At 46.2% G+C, this 19054-nt stretch overlaps 1 protein-coding gene across 1 annotated transcript in view; it reads left to right on the top strand.

Moving 5' to 3' along the window:
* Utp20 (UTP20 small subunit processome component) overlaps positions 1 to 19054 on the top strand; it is a 132743-nt gene that overhangs the window by 113394 nt on the left and 295 nt on the right. The window contains exons 51-67 of the mRNA XM_051172760.1: positions 219 to 386; positions 2237 to 2403; positions 4347 to 4488; positions 5246 to 5362; positions 7784 to 7954; positions 8104 to 8235; positions 8830 to 8940; positions 10671 to 10750; positions 11081 to 11150; positions 11251 to 11433; positions 12122 to 12253; positions 12879 to 13011; positions 14071 to 14258; positions 15092 to 15163; positions 16489 to 16770; positions 17442 to 17568; positions 18822 to 18967. Of these exons, the coding sequence (XP_051028717.1) occupies positions 219 to 386; positions 2237 to 2403; positions 4347 to 4488; positions 5246 to 5362; positions 7784 to 7954; positions 8104 to 8235; positions 8830 to 8940; positions 10671 to 10750; positions 11081 to 11150; positions 11251 to 11433; positions 12122 to 12253; positions 12879 to 13011; positions 14071 to 14258; positions 15092 to 15163; positions 16489 to 16770; positions 17442 to 17568; positions 18822 to 18967 (2421 nt within the window). The remainder of the gene's footprint in view (positions 1 to 218; positions 387 to 2236; positions 2404 to 4346; positions 4489 to 5245; positions 5363 to 7783; positions 7955 to 8103; positions 8236 to 8829; positions 8941 to 10670; positions 10751 to 11080; positions 11151 to 11250; positions 11434 to 12121; positions 12254 to 12878; positions 13012 to 14070; positions 14259 to 15091; positions 15164 to 16488; positions 16771 to 17441; positions 17569 to 18821; positions 18968 to 19054) is intronic.

Genomic DNA, 19054 nt, shown 5'->3' with positions numbered 1-19054 from the left:
TTGCAGGTGTTAAGAACTTACGGATCTTGGCACATTGCTCTGTGTTTTGTTTTTCGGTGTTTCTGAGCTGGTTTCTAAGTGCGTTGAATGTGGTGAGGTCTGTCTGTGTCCCTCTTGCATTTCCGTCCACTCTAACTCACTTTCGCTGCCATCGCAGACTTCTGTCTTGGCGTGCCTTGCTGAGTGCTCATCCGTGCCATTTGCCCTTTCTTTCAAAGATCTTTAACCATGAATTGTTTGGTGCCCTTGCTGAGGAAAAGGAAGTCAAGCAGATTCTGTCCAAAGTCATGGAGGCTCGAAGGAGCAAGAGTTATGATTCTTACGAAATCCTGGGCAAGTTTGTCGGAAAAGAGCAGGTTACAAAACTTATTCTTCCACTAAAAGAGGTAAGGACCTGAGTGAGATTCGGGAGTACCCAACATTATGGTATCTGAGTTCCTTAAAGAGTCTTTCGGGGTGAAGACTGTGGTCGCCCATGATTGCCTTTTGTGATAAAGGAGCAGACAGATACCATCTGGGCACTGGGTTGCAGCCTCGCCTTAGGTGCTGCGATCTGGGAACCCCAGTCCCTGATACAGACAGGATGTGAAAGGAAAGGCAATAACAGTTGGCATGTGAGTGAGTTTTCTACCTGTGTCTTTGGAGTTAGACAGCTCCCATAATGCCAAGCGGAAGAATGCGCCCTTCGTTGTTCTAAACATGGGGGCTGAGGAGATGGCTCCTTGGTTAAGAACACTGGCTACTCTTGCAGAGGACCTAGGTTCAGTTGCAGCACCCACATGGCAGCTCACAGCCATCTACAACTCCAGTTCCAATCTATATGACACCTTATTCTGACCTCTGAAGAACGCACAAGCATGCGTACAGGCAAAACACTCCTACGCATAAAATAAAGATAAATAAAAAGCCTGTGAACGCTGCTACAGGTAGAAAATTGAGGCTTGGGAGGTAGAAAGGAACATGGTTACAGACACTTGGGATTTAGTTCTAGCTCTGATCCAAAGCTGACATGTTTCCCACTGTCTTTTTTTGCCCCACAGATAAGAGGGACTCTAGTTGACCCACACTGTCTTACTATTTTCCATGCCATTTAAGTGATGACATTTAATAATGTTAACAATTCACTTTAGTATAGCTTTATATACAGAGGCTAGAGCCCCAGAAGTGCTTTCTAGTTCACAAGTTACTCTCATTTCCAAATGTCTTAGTGGTAGGGAAACCTGTTCCTGGGGTTTTATCACAAAGCTTTCTCTGCTGCCGACCTGAGACTGTTGGGTATATTTTGCGGTGGGAAGGGTCTCATGCAATGGAGTGCTGAGTATTTGGCTGAAGCTGATGATCCTAGGCCCCCATTCAGTTCCTTTGAGTTTGTCCCGAAGCCTGCCCACTGCGGCCCTTAGTCCGCATAGTTTTTAAATAGCAACTATGCATTTTATTGACTAGTGTTCATGCCTGCCAGTCACCCCTTCAGTGCACTTGGCAGATAACACCTGCAGCACTGTGCCCTGACCCTAACCAACAGGGATGGAAGGAGTCCAGGAGCACTGAAAGTATCTCCAGAGTTGAGGCTGCTAAAAAAAGCACAGCTGTTCCCTCAAAAAGAATGCAAGATTTTATACTCTTAAATTTTCTGAAGCCAAATATGAGTGACAGTAACAGGAATCCATGCTAACCCAAATACCCTGTTTCAACATGGTAACAAATTATGAAGTTTTTATAGTAGCAGAAGAAACAAAGTCATAAATCAAGGCATTCCTGAAATACATTGTATAAACACTGGGTAGGTCAGTTACAATAAAGCAGAGTATCTGTAGTAATCCCGTGGTGTCTTCTGAAGACATTCTTAGCCTTGGCTTGCTGCAAGCAGGAGGCCTGTCTGTATATTCCCTTAAGGGTTACTAGATAGCCATAAGGCTGTTGGGTCAGACACTGGGGTGTGTGGTGTGTGGCCATTTATGGCCTAAAGATAGCCTGAGATGGTTTGGTTTGGGTCCTGCAATATTCCAGCTGTCCACAATCACTGGGGACTTAATTATTCAGTCAGCCTTGTAGACTATTTTCTCCTGGAAACTTGAGTTCCAAGTTTACTTTATATGTCATATCTGTCTAAAGATGTAGTACTATACATTTTTTAATTAGAAAAAGAACACACTAGGTAGCAAAAATGCAGATTAGCCATACAACACATGAAATTATGGCTCTGTTTATCATCATGACATTGTGTTTGCCAACTTAGATCCTACAAAACACCACAAGTTTAAAACTTGCCCGGAAAGTTCACGAAACCTTACGCCGAATTATAGCAGGCTTGATTGTGAATCCAGACATGATGGCTGACTCTCTCCTGCTGCTCAGTTACGGTTTGGTCAGTGAAAATCTGCCACTGCTAACTGAAAAGGAAAAGTAAGTTTTGGGGGGAAACCTTAAGCTAAACCATTCGTCTTATGAGCCTTTTATTTCTTTTTTATTTTTATTTTATTTATTTTGTTTGTTTGTTTTAACTTCTCTGTATAATATCCCTGGCTGTCCTGGTCTCACTCTATAAACCAGGCTGGCCTCGAACTCACAGAGATCCACCTGCCTCTGCCTCCCAAGTACTGGGATTAAAGGCGTGCGCCACCACCTCCCTGCTGTAAGCCTTTCTTTCTGATGAGCCCTTCAGTCATCATCTCTTAAGTGCGCTAATTTAGTAATCTGATGCAGTGCAAAACAAAATGAAGCTGAGCAGCACACCAGTGGATGCCTGTAGTCCCCGTGCTGGGGAGGTGAGGCAAGAGCCTTATGAGTTTGCTGGCAGCAGAATTCTCCTTAGCTTTGTGCAGTTTGGGCTGAGAACCTTCCTAGTGTTCATTTTAATATAAGATGGACTTTTTTTGTCCCATCTAGTGGCATATTCCTTTAGTCCCAGGTCTTGGGAAGTAGAGTTCAGGTCCAGCCTGGGCTACATATTTAGTTACAGGACGGCCAAGCTACACAGTGAGGCTTTTTCTGAGAAAGTATAAAATAAAATAAATTTAGAAAGATTGTTTTCTCATAGTGAGGTGGCTGTGAATGTCACTCTCTGATGCCCACTCTGAATATTTACTGAAGGAAAGGATAACGGAAAAATCCTCTGAAAACACCTCGTGACCATTCTGTGGGTTCTACTCTGTGGTCTGAAGAGAGACTCCTTGGTATTTATTTTCAGAGTGCAGCCCTAAGCAGTGTCCTCTTGCCGTCATCTTCACCCCATGTGTGCCTTAGTCTGATCTCTTACGCTAGGAACTACAAGCAAGGTCCTCCTCGCCATCATCTTTACTTCCATGCATGCCTTAGTGTGAGCTCTTGTACTAGGAACTACTGTCAACAGTAGCCATCATCTGCAGAGAGAGGGGAGGCAAAGGAGACTTTGATCTTTTTAATCCTTTTTTTTTTTTTTTTTTTTTTTAAAGTATACAATGTTTTGTTTGTATGTGTGCCTACACACCAGAAGAGGGCACCAGATCTCATTATAGATGGTTGTGAGCCACCATGTGGTTGCTGGGAATTGAACTCAGGACCTTTGGAAGAGCAGACAGTGCTCTTAATCTCTGAGCCATCTCTCCAGCCCGCCTTTGATCTTTTTAAAACCTGCTTTATTTGGAGTTCTTAAACCTCTCTCTTCCCTTCTCTACCATAGTCCCTTCCAACCCCAACCCCAGGTAAGAGAGAAGAAGGACAGTGGGGAGAAGGGGCGTGGTTCTCTTTGGCTACTTCCTGCTGTTGAGGGTTGCCAGGGCCTTTGGGGCAGTACCAATCTCAGCGTCAGGATATCCAGCCAGCAACAGCAAACACAACAGCAGCCTTCTCCTCCTCCCCCAACTGTCTCCTCTAAGTGTTCTACTCACAGCCCTCCTTCCTCCCTCCTCCACCCCCCACCCCCCAGCTCTTGTATTTTTTCCGACTGGCAAAGACCACACCTCTGCGCAAGGCAGTTTCATATTGACAAGAATCATGCACTGTGGACAAACTAGAGCAGCCCTCTTTCCCACACCTGTGATTAAAACAAAAACGTGTTTATATGCTCTAACTTGGCTTTTATTTTTTATTTATTTATTTTTCTTCTGAGACAGGGTTTCTCTGTGTAGCCTTGCCTGTCCTGGACTCCCTTTGTAGACCAGGCTGGCCTCAAACTCACATCTGTCTGCCTGCCTCTGCCTCCCAAGTGCTGAGATTAAAGGCATGGGCCGCCGCCACCTGGCTCATAACTGAATTTTTAAAGAAACCAAAATTTGCACAACACCCATCAATGCTGCTCACACCTCCATGAGGCCTCTAAAGCTGATGACAGTGCTCTTTTCTTTCTCTCCATTATGGCTGGTTGACAGAAAGCCAGCAGCTCCTGTGCCTGATGCTCGACTGCCACCCCAGAGCTGCCTTCTGCTCCCCCCAACTCCAGTTCGAGGTGGGCCAAAGGCTGTCGTGAGCAAGAAGACCAACATGCACATATTCATTGAGTCCGGGCTTCGGGTAAGAATTCTCTTTACAACTTGTTTCCGTTCACCTCCTGCGCAAATGCAGCACCCAAGCTTACTTACAGAACTGTTTCAGGGTGCATCTGTTAAGTTACTACTTGCCTCTACCAATACTTCAGTACTGCACACCTCTGGCTGGCCTGGATCTCCATGTCAGCCTTTGTAACAATCCGCCTGCCTCTGCGTCCTGAGTGCTGGGATTACAGGCGTGCACTACCATTCTTCGCTTCTTTGATGATACAGTTGTCTTGGGGTTACTGTTCTGATGTAATATTTATAGAATTTCACTGTATTTTTCTTTTTCGGTGATGAGATTTTTTTTTAATCTGGTCATCTTTAGTTCCTGTGGCTTACATTTTTTTCCTGATCCTTTTGGGCTGCAAGGCTTTATCCAGGCTCCTGCTATACCATCTCAACATGCATTGCAGTGAGCCTAGCTTCCCTTCAGCTCTGAGTCTGTTCCTAGCTAAGAGTCCTCAGTACAGGCAGCAGGTCTGCCCTGGTCATTGCTGCGCCCTGTGCATGGAGCCTGTGCCTGGAATCCCAGCAGATGTGGATACCATCTCAGCTGCAGGCTCAGTTCCCACAGCGCAGCTTTCTGAGGGTCCTGTCTTAGATTTCTTCATTTTCTTTTCTTATTTTGAATAGAGAAATGTTGAAAAGCCATACTCATCTCTGCAAGTCGCCTCCTTTACCTCACTCACCTGGTATTATAGAGAAATAATGTGAAATATCTTCTTCAAACCTTTCAGCTGCTGCACCTGAGTCTAAAGACTTCCAAGATCAAGTCTTCTAGTGAGCATGTGCTGGAAATGTTGGACCCTTTCGTGTCAGTCCTGATAAACTGCCTGGGAGCCAGGGATGTGAAGGTGAGCCTGGTCCATGTTGGAGTAGCTGCTCCAGCACCTGGGATGCACTTTGTGGAACACTGAAACTTACTCAGGAACTTACGTTTGCTCCTTTATGAAGGGATGTTGACACAAACCATCACTGTCCACGTCATTGAAAAGAACTTGGGAGCCAAGTATGGTGGCACACGCCTTTAATCCCAGCAGTTCAGAGGCAGAGGCAGGCTGATCACTGTGAGTTCGAGGCCAGCCTGGTCTACAAAACAAGTCCAGGACAGCCAGGGCTACACAGAGAAACCTTGTCTCGAAAAACCAAAAAGAAAAGAAAAGAACTTGGTGGGGTGTGAGGGGGATGGAGGGCCCCAGAAAGAAGGCTCAGCAAGAAAGTTCATGTTGTGTGATCACCAGGGCCTGAGGTTGGCTCCCAGCATGCACATAAAGGGCTGCACCATACACACAGTCAGTCCCGTTTGTTTGGATGGCCCTTAACATCTTTGGAAGTCTTTCTAGTATGTTATCTAATGTGATTCTCAGAGACATCATCAGGGATGTTGAAGCCAGCCATCTTCATCTTCATCATGGCCATCATTGTCATTGTCCGAAGGAGCTCATCTCCAACCCTGCAAATTCTAGGGCAGGGTTTTCTTCTTAAAGATTTACTTTATTCTCTTTCAGTCTTTCCAGACAGGGTTTCTCTGTGTAGCTCCAGCTGTCCTGTAACTCACTCTAGACCAGACTGGCCTTGAACACACAGAGATCCACTTGCCTCTGCCTCCCTAGTACTGAAATTAAAAGCATGCGCCACCATTGCCTGTCCGATTTACTTTATTCTTATTTATGTATATAAGTGCCTGCATCTGGGTGCGCAAGGAAGCCAGAAGATAGCATTAGGTCCCCCAAAATGCTGCAGGTCCCCCAAAATGCTGCAATTACAGGGGTGGCGAGCCGTGTGACGTGGATGCTGGCAAATAAACATGGCTCCTCTGGAGGAACAGCAAACTCTCTCAAGCCCCAGACTTTTTTTTTTTAAATGAACCTAGGACTCTATGCACCCTAGCCAAGCCCTGTACCACTGAGCTGTATTCCCAGCCCAGGACAGGTTTTAATGAGGAAGCAGGATCCAGGTGAGGGACCTCTCAGACCGCAGAGCCATCATCTCCTACTCTGCATGTTACCCTGCTTCACACACGAAGATGCTAGGGTCTGGGTACAGCTCCAGCGTCACAGGGCCGTCACTTAGAAAGCCCAGGCCTGTCAGATGACGCTCTTTATCTCTTCATAGCCCAGCCCTGTGAGGATGCCGTTGTGCTGGAGGGAGTGGGTCAGGCACTGCAGAGCTGCCTGGCCCTGAAAGCTCCGGGATTCTCTATTATCACTGAGTGTCAGCACACTTTCTCTTCCCTTCTATACAATATGTAACTATAGTAAGTGCTGCTTGTTTGTAGACCTGACTTGGAGCCATTTGTCTCTTTTTGACACAGAAGGTATATGCATATTATTTTGGAGGGTTTTTGAAACACTTAACTATGTAGATCCAGGCTGGCCTCAAATTCAAGAGCTCCCTGCCTCGGCCTCCCAAGTGCTGGGATTACAGGCATGAGCCACCACGCCTGTCTATCTTTGCATTTGTAATGCCCAGTAGTTTTTTGAGGACAGTAGATCAGTAATAAAACATAGGCCTAGCATATGAAGGGCCCTGGATTTGATCCTAGGACTTCAAAAAGAGGACAGTGACGGCAGTGCTAGTGACATCCAGTAGAGTGCTGCGTATATAGAACACAAACTTAGTAAAGATGGCCTCCATTGAAATGCCATTCTAGAAATTTAAAAAGCTGTTTTAAATTAATTGTTAAGAAAAATATCCTAGCCGGATATGGTGGTACACGCCTTTAATCCCAGTACTCGGGAGGCAGAGACAGGCAGATCGCTGTGAATTCAAGCCCAGCCTGGTCTACAAAGCAAGTCCACGACAGCCAAGGCTACACAGAGAAACTGTCGCAGGAAAAACAAAGAAAGAAAAAGAAAAAGGTCCTGAAATTGTCCAGTCTATCCAGATGTCTAAGAACATGGTACTCAAGTAGCTTTTGTTTTTACTGATTTGCCTTCACCTGCATGATAGGGAGTCATTTCTTCTACAGCAAGACATAAGTGACTTGACTGGAGAGACGGCTCAGTGGTTGAGAGCCCTGCCCTTGCAGAGGACCCAGGTTCCGTTCCCAGCACCCACATGGCTCACAACCCACTGTGACTGCAGCTCTATAGGGTCTGATGCCCTCTTCACTTAGACATAAAATAATCTAAGACACTTTTTGTTCTTTTAAAGAAATGAGAAGCTTATGCTCTGTGCATAGTTCTCCCAGAGCAGGTTCGGCAGCCTGTTACCTGTTCACCTCACCTGCTGGCCTGCGTCCTGGGTTGTAGTGTCACATTTTGTCTTCTCAGGTGATCACGGGTGCTTTGCAGTGCCTCATCTGGGTCTTGCGGTTCCCCCTGCCTTCCATCGAAACCAAAGCACAGCAGCTGACAAAGCAGCTTTTCCTCCTGCTGAAGAACTATGCAAGACTCGGGGCTGCCCGGGGCCAGAACTTCCACCTGGTGGTCAATTGTTTCAAGGTGAGAAAATACAGTTCCAGTTAGAGCCAGGACCAAGATCCACACCACATCTCAGATTTGCCTCCTAGTTACTGTTGTGACGGACTTTTCAGTTCATTAGACCCTCGCCTTGGGGTGGCTGCTGTTAACGTCACTGCTCTGACTTACAGTGTGTGACCATCGTTGTAAAGAAAATCAAGACTCATCAGATAACTGAGAAGCAACTGCAGGTTCTCCTGGCGTACGCTGAGGAAGACATCTACGATACTACAAGACAAGCCACTGCCTTTGGTCTTCTGAAGGTATGATGTCACTGGAATAACGTGAAGCACACTATTTAACTTCTGAAATTAAGTCATTGATGAAGGTTATTATTATCTTGGTAGTCAGATTTAAGCTAATATAGTATTTGTTCACATATATGGGTATTTTTTCTGCGTATATGTCTTCACATTAGAAGAGGACATTGGATCCCATGGGACCACAACCATATAGATGGTTCTGAGCCGCTATGTGGGTGCTGGAAATTGAACTCAAGACCTCTGGAACAACAGCCAGTGCTCTTAACAACAGAACCATGTCTCCAGCCCCAATATAGTATTTAAACATGAGGTAACCTTCTCAGGGGAGCTGCAGATTGTTTCTCAATGATAAAACACTAGAGTGTGAAACGCCCTGGGTGTAATCCCTAGCATTGTGTGTGCATACACACACACACACACACACACACACACACACACATTTTTACCCAAGCCCAGGGAGCTCTGCACAAATTTAGGTACTCTAGCTTATTATATTAAAGGGTCTTTTGTTCTTAATTTGGTGAACTACTATAAAATATAAAGTTTCTCATTTTAATCCTTTTTAAGTATATGTCTTTTCCCTTTATATTTTAGGCTATTTTATCAAGAAAATTATTGGTCCCAGAAATTGATGATATCATGCGGAAAGTATCCAAGTTGGCAATTTCTGCACAAAACGAACCTGCCAGGGTCCAGTGCAGGCAGGTACGTGAAGAGAACTTAGAACTTATTTCTGTAGTAAATGACGGGCCCCTCACTGCCAGCTTTGGCTTTTCTAGTTAGAGAGGTCACGCTTGGACTGGATTCCAGAGGCTCTTTGTGTGATATTGCTGTGTTCTGAGACTCAGGCCACTAGGGCAGAAGGCAGGAAGGCCTTCCTGAGGATTGCCAGGTGAGCTGAAACCTGACAGAGACTAAGGTGCAGCCCTCCAGGTGAGGGAGCAGTAGGCACCCTCAGAAAGTAACCTTTGGGGTGAGCAAGAGCTCCGCTTACTTCAGAGCAAAGCATGGGTGGCTGGGCAGCCCCTTGTGCTGTGCTTAAAGATGGAGGGCTTTGGGCTAGTGAGAGAGCTCAGCGTGTAAAGGTGCCGGCTGCCAAGTCCATCCCCAGAACCAGCTCCTGCAAGTCATCCTTTGACCTCTACACACATACTGTATGACGCAACACCTACACACACGCACACAGTAGATAGATGATAGATAGATAGATAGATAAAAAAAATGTAGTGTAGGGCTTTGTTCTAAGGGCAGTGTACAGTCATTGTAATCCTTAGGTAGAGGGTGGCGTGGTCGCGTTTGCTTGTACATCTGTCCGTCTCTAACCGTAGGAGCACACATACCGTAAGCAAGAGGTGGGTGACAGAGTTGTAGTTTGTGTGGTTTTAGGCTGCTGAGGAGGCCAGGTGGAAAAAGTCGAAGCGAATCCCTAGAAACAGAGAACTCCTTGACCACAGAATGGAGGGGCAGCTGCTGTCGACTACTAACGTGTGCCCAGGACTTAGCATCCAAGGTCTCTGGTCGTCACTTTGGCTTGTGATCTGCCCTCATTTGCTGTGATATAGGGAGTCAGTTTTTCTATACCAAGAAATAGGGCCTTACGCTTTGTAGACAGTAATTCTAAAGCACACAGCACATTATTTATTCAGCTCAACAACTTACAGTCTACACGGCCTCGTGTAGGCATCTAGCATCTCTCTTAGCATTCGGGAGACAGCAGACCCTGCAAGCCTGAGGCTAGGCCTCGTTCTCACTGGGTATTTAACTGAGTGCTCGTGCTTTAAAGGCGAAGCCTAGCAGGCTAGATAGCTCAGCAAACGAAAGCATTTGCTGCCAACCCCGATGGTCTGAGTATGATCCCTGGGAGCCACATGCTAGAAGGAAAGAACTCTCACAGGTTGGCCTCCTGCCTCCGTGCCTGTGCACACGCGCACACACGCACAGTTAAATAGGTTAAAAGCAAGGTTTGGACCAGTAAATTACTTAATCTCTCTGTGCTGCCGCTTTGTTCATCGCCTGCCACGTAAGGAAGCGAAAAGAACTAAGCAAGGGTTGATGGTGCTGGTCCATAGGTGGGGCAGTTAAGTGCAGTAGTCAGAGACGCTTCAGGTATGCAGGCTTAGGTTTGGAGCTTTGACCATGCAGTGATAGGCAGGACCTTGGTGAGTGACATGGCGACAGGAAGGGGCACAAATGTAAGCTTGGTAGACAGGTTAATCTGGAGTTGCTTGGAAATCCTGACTTCTTCAGTTTGTCTCTCTTGTGAGCCCCAGACAGACCTTAGCAGACAGGAACCCTGGAGAATCCTCAGTGGTAGGTTGCAAGCCCAGACAGAGCCCTGCGTCACTCTCCTGCCTCATAAGGAAACGAGGGGAGGGGAGCAGGGCCTCCTGTGGGTCAGCCGGGATCCACATAACCGGTGTGTGCTTTGTTCCTAGGTTTTCCTGAAATACATTCTTGACTATCCCCTCGGCGACAAACTGAGACCGAACCTGGAATTCATGCTCGCTCAACTGAAGTAAGCGCAACCGTGAGCCCTGGGAGCAGAGGGGCTGTTTCTTCCTTGACTTTAGTGTGGTGGTTGTCTTGAAGGGCAGCCTAAGTGTGGTGCCGGTTCCTCCGGGGCTGCTGCACTGTTGCTCTTGGCTTCCCTGGTGCTTCTGTAAGACGCTTTCCACTCAGTCTGGTCAGAGTGGAAGCCCAAGAGCATTACATCTAAACCTGCAGGGCCACTGGCCGGATGCATGCAGTCACTGACGTGAAGGGAGTGGACACAGGCTGACAAACGGATACATCTAAAATAAAACTAATCGCAAAATACTGAGTCTACCTAATATTCTTGCCCTAGTTACGAACACGAGACTGGAAGAGAATCCACCTTGGAAATGATTGCTTACCTTTTTGACACCTTCCCTCAGGTACCGTTTCCCCATGGGCCCCGGAAGCCCTGGCTCTTCCTTGTCACACCTCGTGGCAGTTCTGTTGTGGGTGTTCTCACCGGTGCCTGTTTTGCCGTAGGGACTCCTCCATGACAACTGCGGGATGTTCTTCATCCCTCTTTGCCTGATGATGGTCAACGATGACTCGGCCATGTGCAAAAGGATGGCGGCCATGGCGATCAAGTCGTTACTCAGCAAGGTCAGCCTTGAAAAGAGAGACTGGCTGTTCGGTCTGGTTACCTCCTGGTTTGAAGCAAAGAAGGTTAGTGTTGCTTTTGGTCAAAGTTCGGTAACATGTCTTAGCTTTGGGCCATAATGTATAAGAGAACACGTGCTAGATTTCCTGTTGCAACGGCATATCCCAGATAGCCCGCTGGTATATGATTCTGCAGATACTATGCTCTTAAAGTTGCACAGAGTGTAAAAGCTGCAGAAAATCAGCTGTTAGGTGTCTTCACAGCACAAGGGCGTGAGGGCCTGACCCTTCGGCCTCCGGGGTTGCCCTTCAGCTTCTGAGTGTATTTTCATTATTCTTCCCACTCAAACTGTCACCGTCTCCGCTGGTCCATCTTTTATTGAGTTCCACTAGAATTTGATTCATTTTCTTCTCTTTTTTGAAAATTACAGTTTTATCCATACTTGGTTTGGTTCACCCCTCCAGCCCCCGTGGCCCCCGTCTGACTTGGATCTTTTCCCCCATAGCTCCCCTTTCTGCTGTCAGGTTTTATCATCCTCCCTGTCCCTCTCCCTTAACCTTTTTCCTCTCATGGGCCCTTTTCTAGTTTCCTGTCATCCATACACACCCACCTATACAAATGTACAGCAAGGTTCCACAATACTCAGCATCTCTGGTGTTGACAATACCTCCCGCCTTTCTGTAATCCTACATCATCTTGTGATGTCTTTTTCTTTTTCTTTTTTTCTTTTTTTTTTTTTTTTTTTTTTGGTAGCGATTAAACAGGCAGCTCGCTGCCCTGACCTGTGGCTTGTTTGTGGAAAGTGAAGGAGTTGATTTTGAGAGAAGGTTTGGAACTCTTCTTCCTGTGATCGAAAAGGAAATTGATCCTGAAAACTTTAAAGATGTAAGTAATTTGCTAGCAACTAAACTTGGGGAATGTTTACTAAAGAAAGCACTTGGGTTGAGTTGGTGTAGCTAGTGCTGTATTTAAACATGCTGTTTTTGTTAGTAAGAGCAAGAATTCTGTGCAGCTGGAGCTTTTTTAAATGGGGCCTCATGCTGAAGGGAATATTCCAGTGATAATTACCCAGCATGCCCAAACCCCCAGCATCACTGAAACAAGCAAGGGGCAGCCTGTTGTGGTGATGCACACCCATAATTCCACGGGGCAGCCTGTCTTGGTAATACACACCCATAATCCCAAGCCCTTGAGAGCCTGAAGCAGGAGAATTAGGAGTTTGCCGACAGCTCGATATGCACAGTGAGATACTATCTCAAATGTAAGTAGGGGTGAAAATAAGCTGTCTTCCATGGTTGTGAAGATCAGAGACCCTCAGCGAGGGCACCGTACTCCACAGGGGACATCTGTCAACATCCAGAAACATTTCTGCTTCTCGCAGCTGGGGGTGGGCTTGCCCCGGCTCTGTTGCTGAGGTTGGAAAGCATGGCAGGGACTTGCCTGCTGGAGAGGTGTATGCACTGGGTGCCTCCAGGGCATTGTGTTAAGAGTGCCTTCCCCTTGTGTTTAGATCCTAGAGGAAACAGAAGAAAAGGCTGCAGATCGCCTGCTGTTTGGTTTTCTCACACTAATAAGTAAACTCATCAAGGAATGTAATTTTATTCACTTTACCAAGCCCTCCGAGACTTTGAATAAAATCTGGAGTAAGTATTTTATTTAATCTGACGACATTGCTGCTGCTGCATGATGTGCTAAGAATTGTGTTTAGGGAGCTTGTTGGTGAAAAGGAGTAGAGAGGGCGAGGGGGTAGGAGATAGTGAGGGTGGAAATAAAAATAAATAATGAAAATTTCCAAAGAGTTATCCATGTTTATCGTTTGCAACGTGGTTTGAGAGGGAAACACAGTCTCTGTTTCTTTCCAGCACCTCACCACAGGACTGCGCAGTAAATGCCTTTTCAGTGCTCGTGGAAGTGCACCCCCATTTCCTGCCCTTTTCATTTGAGGATATTAAATTACTGTGTTTACTATATATACCTCTAGATGAAGAGTGTAACTTCAGAATTTCAATTAAACATAGAAGGTTAAATTAGTCAGAACATGGATGTTTACATGGAATGCTGCGCTTAAATTAGTCAGAACATGGACGTTTACATAGACTGCTGCGGTTAAATGATAGTCACGTTAGACTTGTCGCTTTACTTGCCGCGTGTGATGGAAAGAGGCCTGTGTCCATCCTCTTGCGAGCCCTGAGTTCTGAGTGAGGTCAGGCTGTGGCTCTGCACAACACCAGCCTCCCGGGAGCATTTCCTTCCTCGTCTGTAAGATGAAGCTACAGCTCTGCTTCCCAATTGTGATGTCTAAAGCAGGGTACCGTGGAAACACTCAAAGAAATGATCGTTTCCCATCACCAGTTTCTCTGTTAGACAGAAGCTTGTGTCTGTATATATGTTTATCTTACTGACCTTTAAAATATCTTTTCTCCCGGGATTCTGAAGCTAGCGCATGTGGCACCAGCTCCTAGGGAATTATGGGGCCGTTGTGTATTTCTGCAGTGCTGTTTACCAGAGTTAGTTATATAATTGTTTCCTCTCTACCTCTTCTCCTGGGATTTTGTGGCCTGGAAAGCAGGGACAGTTATTTTCCTCCTTGGTTCATCAGTCCAAGCCCATAAGAGAGGCTCCATAGATGACTAAACTCTTCGGTGTTAACCTCCAGGGAATCAGAAAGTGTGAGGCGTCTGAGAATGCATTTGCTCTTTCAGGCCATGTGCACTCTCACCTCAGACATCCGCATAGCTGGGTGTGGCTCACAGCAGCCCAGATTGTTGGACTGCTCTTTGCCTCCTGCCAACCGGAAGAGCTCATTCAGAAATGGAAAGGCAAAAAGACGAAAAAGAAAGCCTCAGACCCTGTAGCAATCAGGTTCCTAACAAGTGACCTCGACCAGAAGGTACCATTTCTCTTTTCCTTCTTTTCTTTTTTTCTTTTCGTTTTGGTGGTGGTGGTGGTGGTTGTTGGGTTATTTGGGTTGATTTGGTTTTAGTTTTTCAAGACAGGGTTTCTCTGTGTAACAGTCCTCGCCATACTGGACTCATTCTGTAGACAAGGCTGGTCTCAAACTCACATGGAGCTGCCTGACTCTGCCTCCCTGAATGCTGGAGTTAACAGGTGTGCATCACCACACCTGACTCTTCTTATTTTTTAAAGACACAATCTCACTATATAGCCCTGGCTAGCCTAAAATTAAGCTGACCTGAAACTTACTGTGATCCTTCGGCCTCAGCCTCCCAAATCCTAGGGCGTTGCATTTTTCCATGCCTGGCTCCGGTCTGTTGTTGTTGTTGTTGCTGCTTGTATGTTTCTAAGGTACAGTTTCTCTACAGCCTCTTTTCCCCGCTTCTGAGCTGGGTGAGATGTGTGCCCTGGGAGTTTATGGTCTGTCGTGGGGCTGGCCCCTGGGTAGGAGAAACTCTAGCCAACGACTTGCCTCGCACGTGATCAGGAGGAGAGGTGGGGGGCGGGGGGCTGTTGTTTGGGTCGGTTTTGAGGCATGCTGTCGCTATGTAACATAAAGTTATTCTGGAACCTGTGTGTCCCAGAGTAGCCTTAAATCCAGGGCTTCTTGGCTTTAGCCTTCCAACATGCTCGGATTTTAGACATGTGCCTCCATACCCAGCTGTTATATGTAACTGACGCTCTTTTGTTTGCTTGGGTTGGGTTTTTTGGATTTTTAACAACCAACCAATGTGCTCTCTGTCCTCTGGTGTCCGTCTCTTTTCCCAGATGAAGAGTATCTCTCTAGCTTCGTGCCATCAGTTGCGTTCCAAATTCTTAGATGAGTCTCTAGGAGAACAGGTAAGTGTGTGTGTGATCGTCCCTGCGTAGGACAGGCGGCCTGCTCTTCTGCCAATGGACTCAGAATAGGCTTATGTTTGTATTTGCTTTCTTTTGTTTTTCACCAGCTTTAGTATTTGGCATACTTGATAAAATGTAAGCATCTAGTATGTGTTCAGTTACACATGCCTGTCTAGTTGACTCTGGGGTCAATATTGGAATAGCTTGGCTTCATCCCCGTTTCCAGTAAGACGATAGAGGAGGGAGACTGCTCACCTTTTCATCTTCACCCTTAAAATGCCAATTCTACCATAATCATTATCATTACCGGGTTTTACAAGAACACTGACTCATCAGCTAACCCCTTTAAAGCTTCAGTTTCTTTCCCATGCCCCTGGAAGTTAAAGAAGAAGAATGTGCCGCTCATGGCCTGACCTAAACATTGGCTGTCCTTAAAAGCAAATGCATTATTCCATCATTAAAAATAGTTCCTAACCCCACCCCTCACGCCCTCTTAAGGTCGTCCGTGTACTTCTATAAGATGATCTGTAACTATAGCCAGTATAGCTCATGCCTGCAGTCGCAGCACTTGGGAGCCTGAGGTGGGAGGCCAGCCTGGGCTACAGGTCTCAACTTCATCTTTAAAAAGTAAATGGGAAGCCGGGTGTGGTGGCGCACTCCGTTAATCCCAGCACTCGGGAGGCAGAGGCAGGCGGATCGCTGTGAGTTCGAGGCCAGCCTGGTCTACAAAGTGAGTCCCGGATGGCCAAGGCTACGCAGAGAAACCCTGTCTCGAAAAACAAAAAAAAAAAAAAAAAAAGAAAAGTAAATGGGAACATGCTTTATCACATAGCAAGGTCAAGGAAGGAGTGGATGGCAGAATTAAGTGCTTGGCATTGAATTCTAAAGACTGTTGAATGCTGCCTGACCACTAGTGACATTTTATATTGGTGTAACTTATAATAACTCAGCTTAATTTTGTTTTGTATTTCCTCCTCAGAAGGAGCTTTTACAGTTCAATCAGAACATGAATAGAAAGCAGCTAGTCAGCTAATGTTATTTCTACATGATTAGGGTTAAGGAAGTTAGAGCAAAGTAAAATAAAACCAGTTATTCTGTGAGGAAATGTTTTACTTTTTCTGTGACTTTAAAGACGGAACTAAACTACATGGGTGGCAGCTGCACGACACTGAATTTGGGTACGCTGTATGGAAGGATTTACGAACTTAAAGAATGCAGCCACCAGTGAAATGGTGCTGCACCCACTGTCTCTGTCTACTGCACAATGTCAGTTGGCTCCAGCAAGCCATGCTTGTTCCTAACCTCACCCCTCACGCCCTCTTAAGGTCGTCAAGAACTTACTGTTCATAGCAAAAGTCTTATATTTACTGGAACCTGATGCTGGGAGCAAACAAGGAGAGTTGAAAGCGTCAGAAGAACAGGACACCTTAGGAGACGCTCTGCACAGAGAGGGGACAGATGACGGGGCTGCTGCAGATGAAAAGACGGAGTCCGACAGGGAAGAGAAGGAAGAACCCAGCAAGCCGGCCTCGTTGCTGTGGCTGATCCAGAAGCTGACCCGGATGGCTAAGCTGGAAGCCGCTTACTCACCCAGAAACCCCTTAAAGGTGAGGCAGGGCGACTGCAAGTCTCTGTTGTTCACTCATTCACTACTGTTGTCTGGGACAGTCTCAGCTCACTATGTAGCTCTGGCTGGCTAGAGCTCTGCTAGGCTTGAATTCACAGAGATCTGTCTGCCTCTGCCTCCCAGATGCTGGCGTCAAAGGTATGAGCCACTGTGCCTGGCTCGATTGTCCTGCAACTCACTAGACTGTCTAGACTAAGCTGGCCTGGAACTTAGATTTGCCTGCCTCTGCCTCCTGAGTGCTTGGATTAAAAGCGTGCACCGCTATACCCAGCTTGACACAGGTTCTGAGTCATTTGCTGGTACTTGCTCTATAGCCTGGCTGGTCTGAACCGTGTACTTGCAGCAAGCCTGCCTCAGTTACCAGGCCTGATGTTTTGTTTGTTTGAGAGTTTCGGTTTGGGGCATTTGTTTTAGGGTTTGGGTTTTGTTGGTGATAGTAGTGGTCGGTTTTTGTTTGTTTTTGTTTTGGTTTAGTTTTGTCAAATATTTTAATGTTATTAGTGGAACCTTCAGGTCCTTGGCATTTTATATTCTGAACCTAAAGCTGCAACAGTATCTGTCTCAAAATGAGTGAACTCTGCTTTTCAAATGAACTTGCATGACTGCATGTTGAGCAGAAACACATCAAGTGAGAACAGTCTCTTCTTTCAGAGGACCTGCATCTTTAAGTTCCTCGGTGCCATCGCCGTGGATCTCGGAGTAGACCGGGTGAAGCCCTATCTCCCAGTGATCATCGCTCCCCTGTTCCGAGAACTCAACAGCACCTATTCAGAGCAAGGTAACCCTGCCATTTCGGCCCTCCTGAGTGTTTGCACACTGGGACCCCTGACTTCTCCCTTGAATGCTGGATAACCCCTTCCTCTTGGTCTTCCTTCCCTGCTAGAGTTTAAGGAAGAAGGCCGTTAATTGGCAAATATATTAATCCATTATATTCATCAAGTTCTTGGTGTATGCTTCCAATCATATCAAAAAGTGAGTGGTGCTGAGTGTGACTCATGAGGCAGGTGGCTCGTGATAGAGTCAAGGCTAGCCAAGACTACCCAGTGAAACAGTGACCAGAAAAAAAGAATTTTTACTTATACAAAATGATGGTTTAGGGTACTCCTAACCGTCACAGTGAGCTGCACAGGTGGTGCGCCGGTAACCCCAGCGCTCTGCAAGATTTGGGAGTTTGGGGTTTGCCTAAGTTACATGGCAAAAATATCTCCAAATGGGAGAAAACTGTTTTTAAACAGTTTGAAAATAAGACAAATGGAGCCGATTTGGTGTTAGATCCCGGGTTTTCGTATTTTGCTCATTTACAAGTACCTCATAATATGTTTTTTTAATGTGTGACCTAAATAACTAATAGAAAATAAAAATTACTGTATTGTTTCATTGAGATTCCTAAGGTTGCTATACGTAATGCTGTTGTAAGTAACACATTTACAGGGGGCTGCTTTTAACTGTTCAGCCCCATTCATCATTGGCTCAGTGCTCTTCGTGCTGAAGTGATGTTCCTTAGTGCCCAGCGTATTTGGAGCAGTCCATTCTGTGTGTTAGGCACTCGGCATCCGTCTTAAGTCCCACAGTATTTGTGAAATATGCTAAACCCTGTGGCTGATTTGTATTTTATAAAGAAGGAGAGACAGGGAGGATGGGTTCTCAGTCTGTCATCACACACACGCAAAAAACGTTACTGTGGGCATAGCTGCCCTGCCCCGTGACTAGAAGTGAGAGAAAAAGTCTTACCTCTTCCACACCTGCAGAACTAAGCAGCTTACAGAGGGAACCCAAAGCCATGCCATGTTCTAGGGCGGCGGCGATGTCTTCATGGCCAGGTTCCTGCTGGGAGGTGGGCATCCTGGAGTCTGGTCTCTGATGCATTCTGGCTAAGGTGGAGGATACAGAGCCACACCAGCCTTCCTCAGGAGCTCAAGGGCAGTTTTAGATCTATATTAAGTAGTAACATGACTATTACTGCCACAAGAGTTTAAATGTTACTTTGATGTGTGGCTGCCTCTGATCTTCTTTTTTTGTGTGTGTGATTAGATCCTTTGCTGAAGAACCTATCGCAGGAAATCATAGAATTACTCAAAAAGCTGGTGGGGCTGGAGAGTTTCTCATTAGCCTTTGCCTCTGTGCAGAAACAGGCTAGTGAAAAGAGAGCGCTCCGGAAAAAGAGAAAGGCCCTGGAGGTGAGTTTGCAGTTGTGAATATGGCTGGTCCACTGTTAACAAGTGCTTTTGTGCCATGCACACGTGTGTGCCGCTGTTGCCCAGGGG

The sequence above is a fragment of the Acomys russatus genome, chromosome 31 (assembly GCF_903995435.1).
Source record: "Acomys russatus chromosome 31, mAcoRus1.1, whole genome shotgun sequence".
NCBI classification, from domain to species: domain Eukaryota; kingdom Metazoa; phylum Chordata; class Mammalia; order Rodentia; family Muridae; genus Acomys; species Acomys russatus.
The sequence above is the reverse complement of the archived record's forward strand: the minus strand, read 5'-3'. Positions and strand labels throughout refer to the sequence as shown.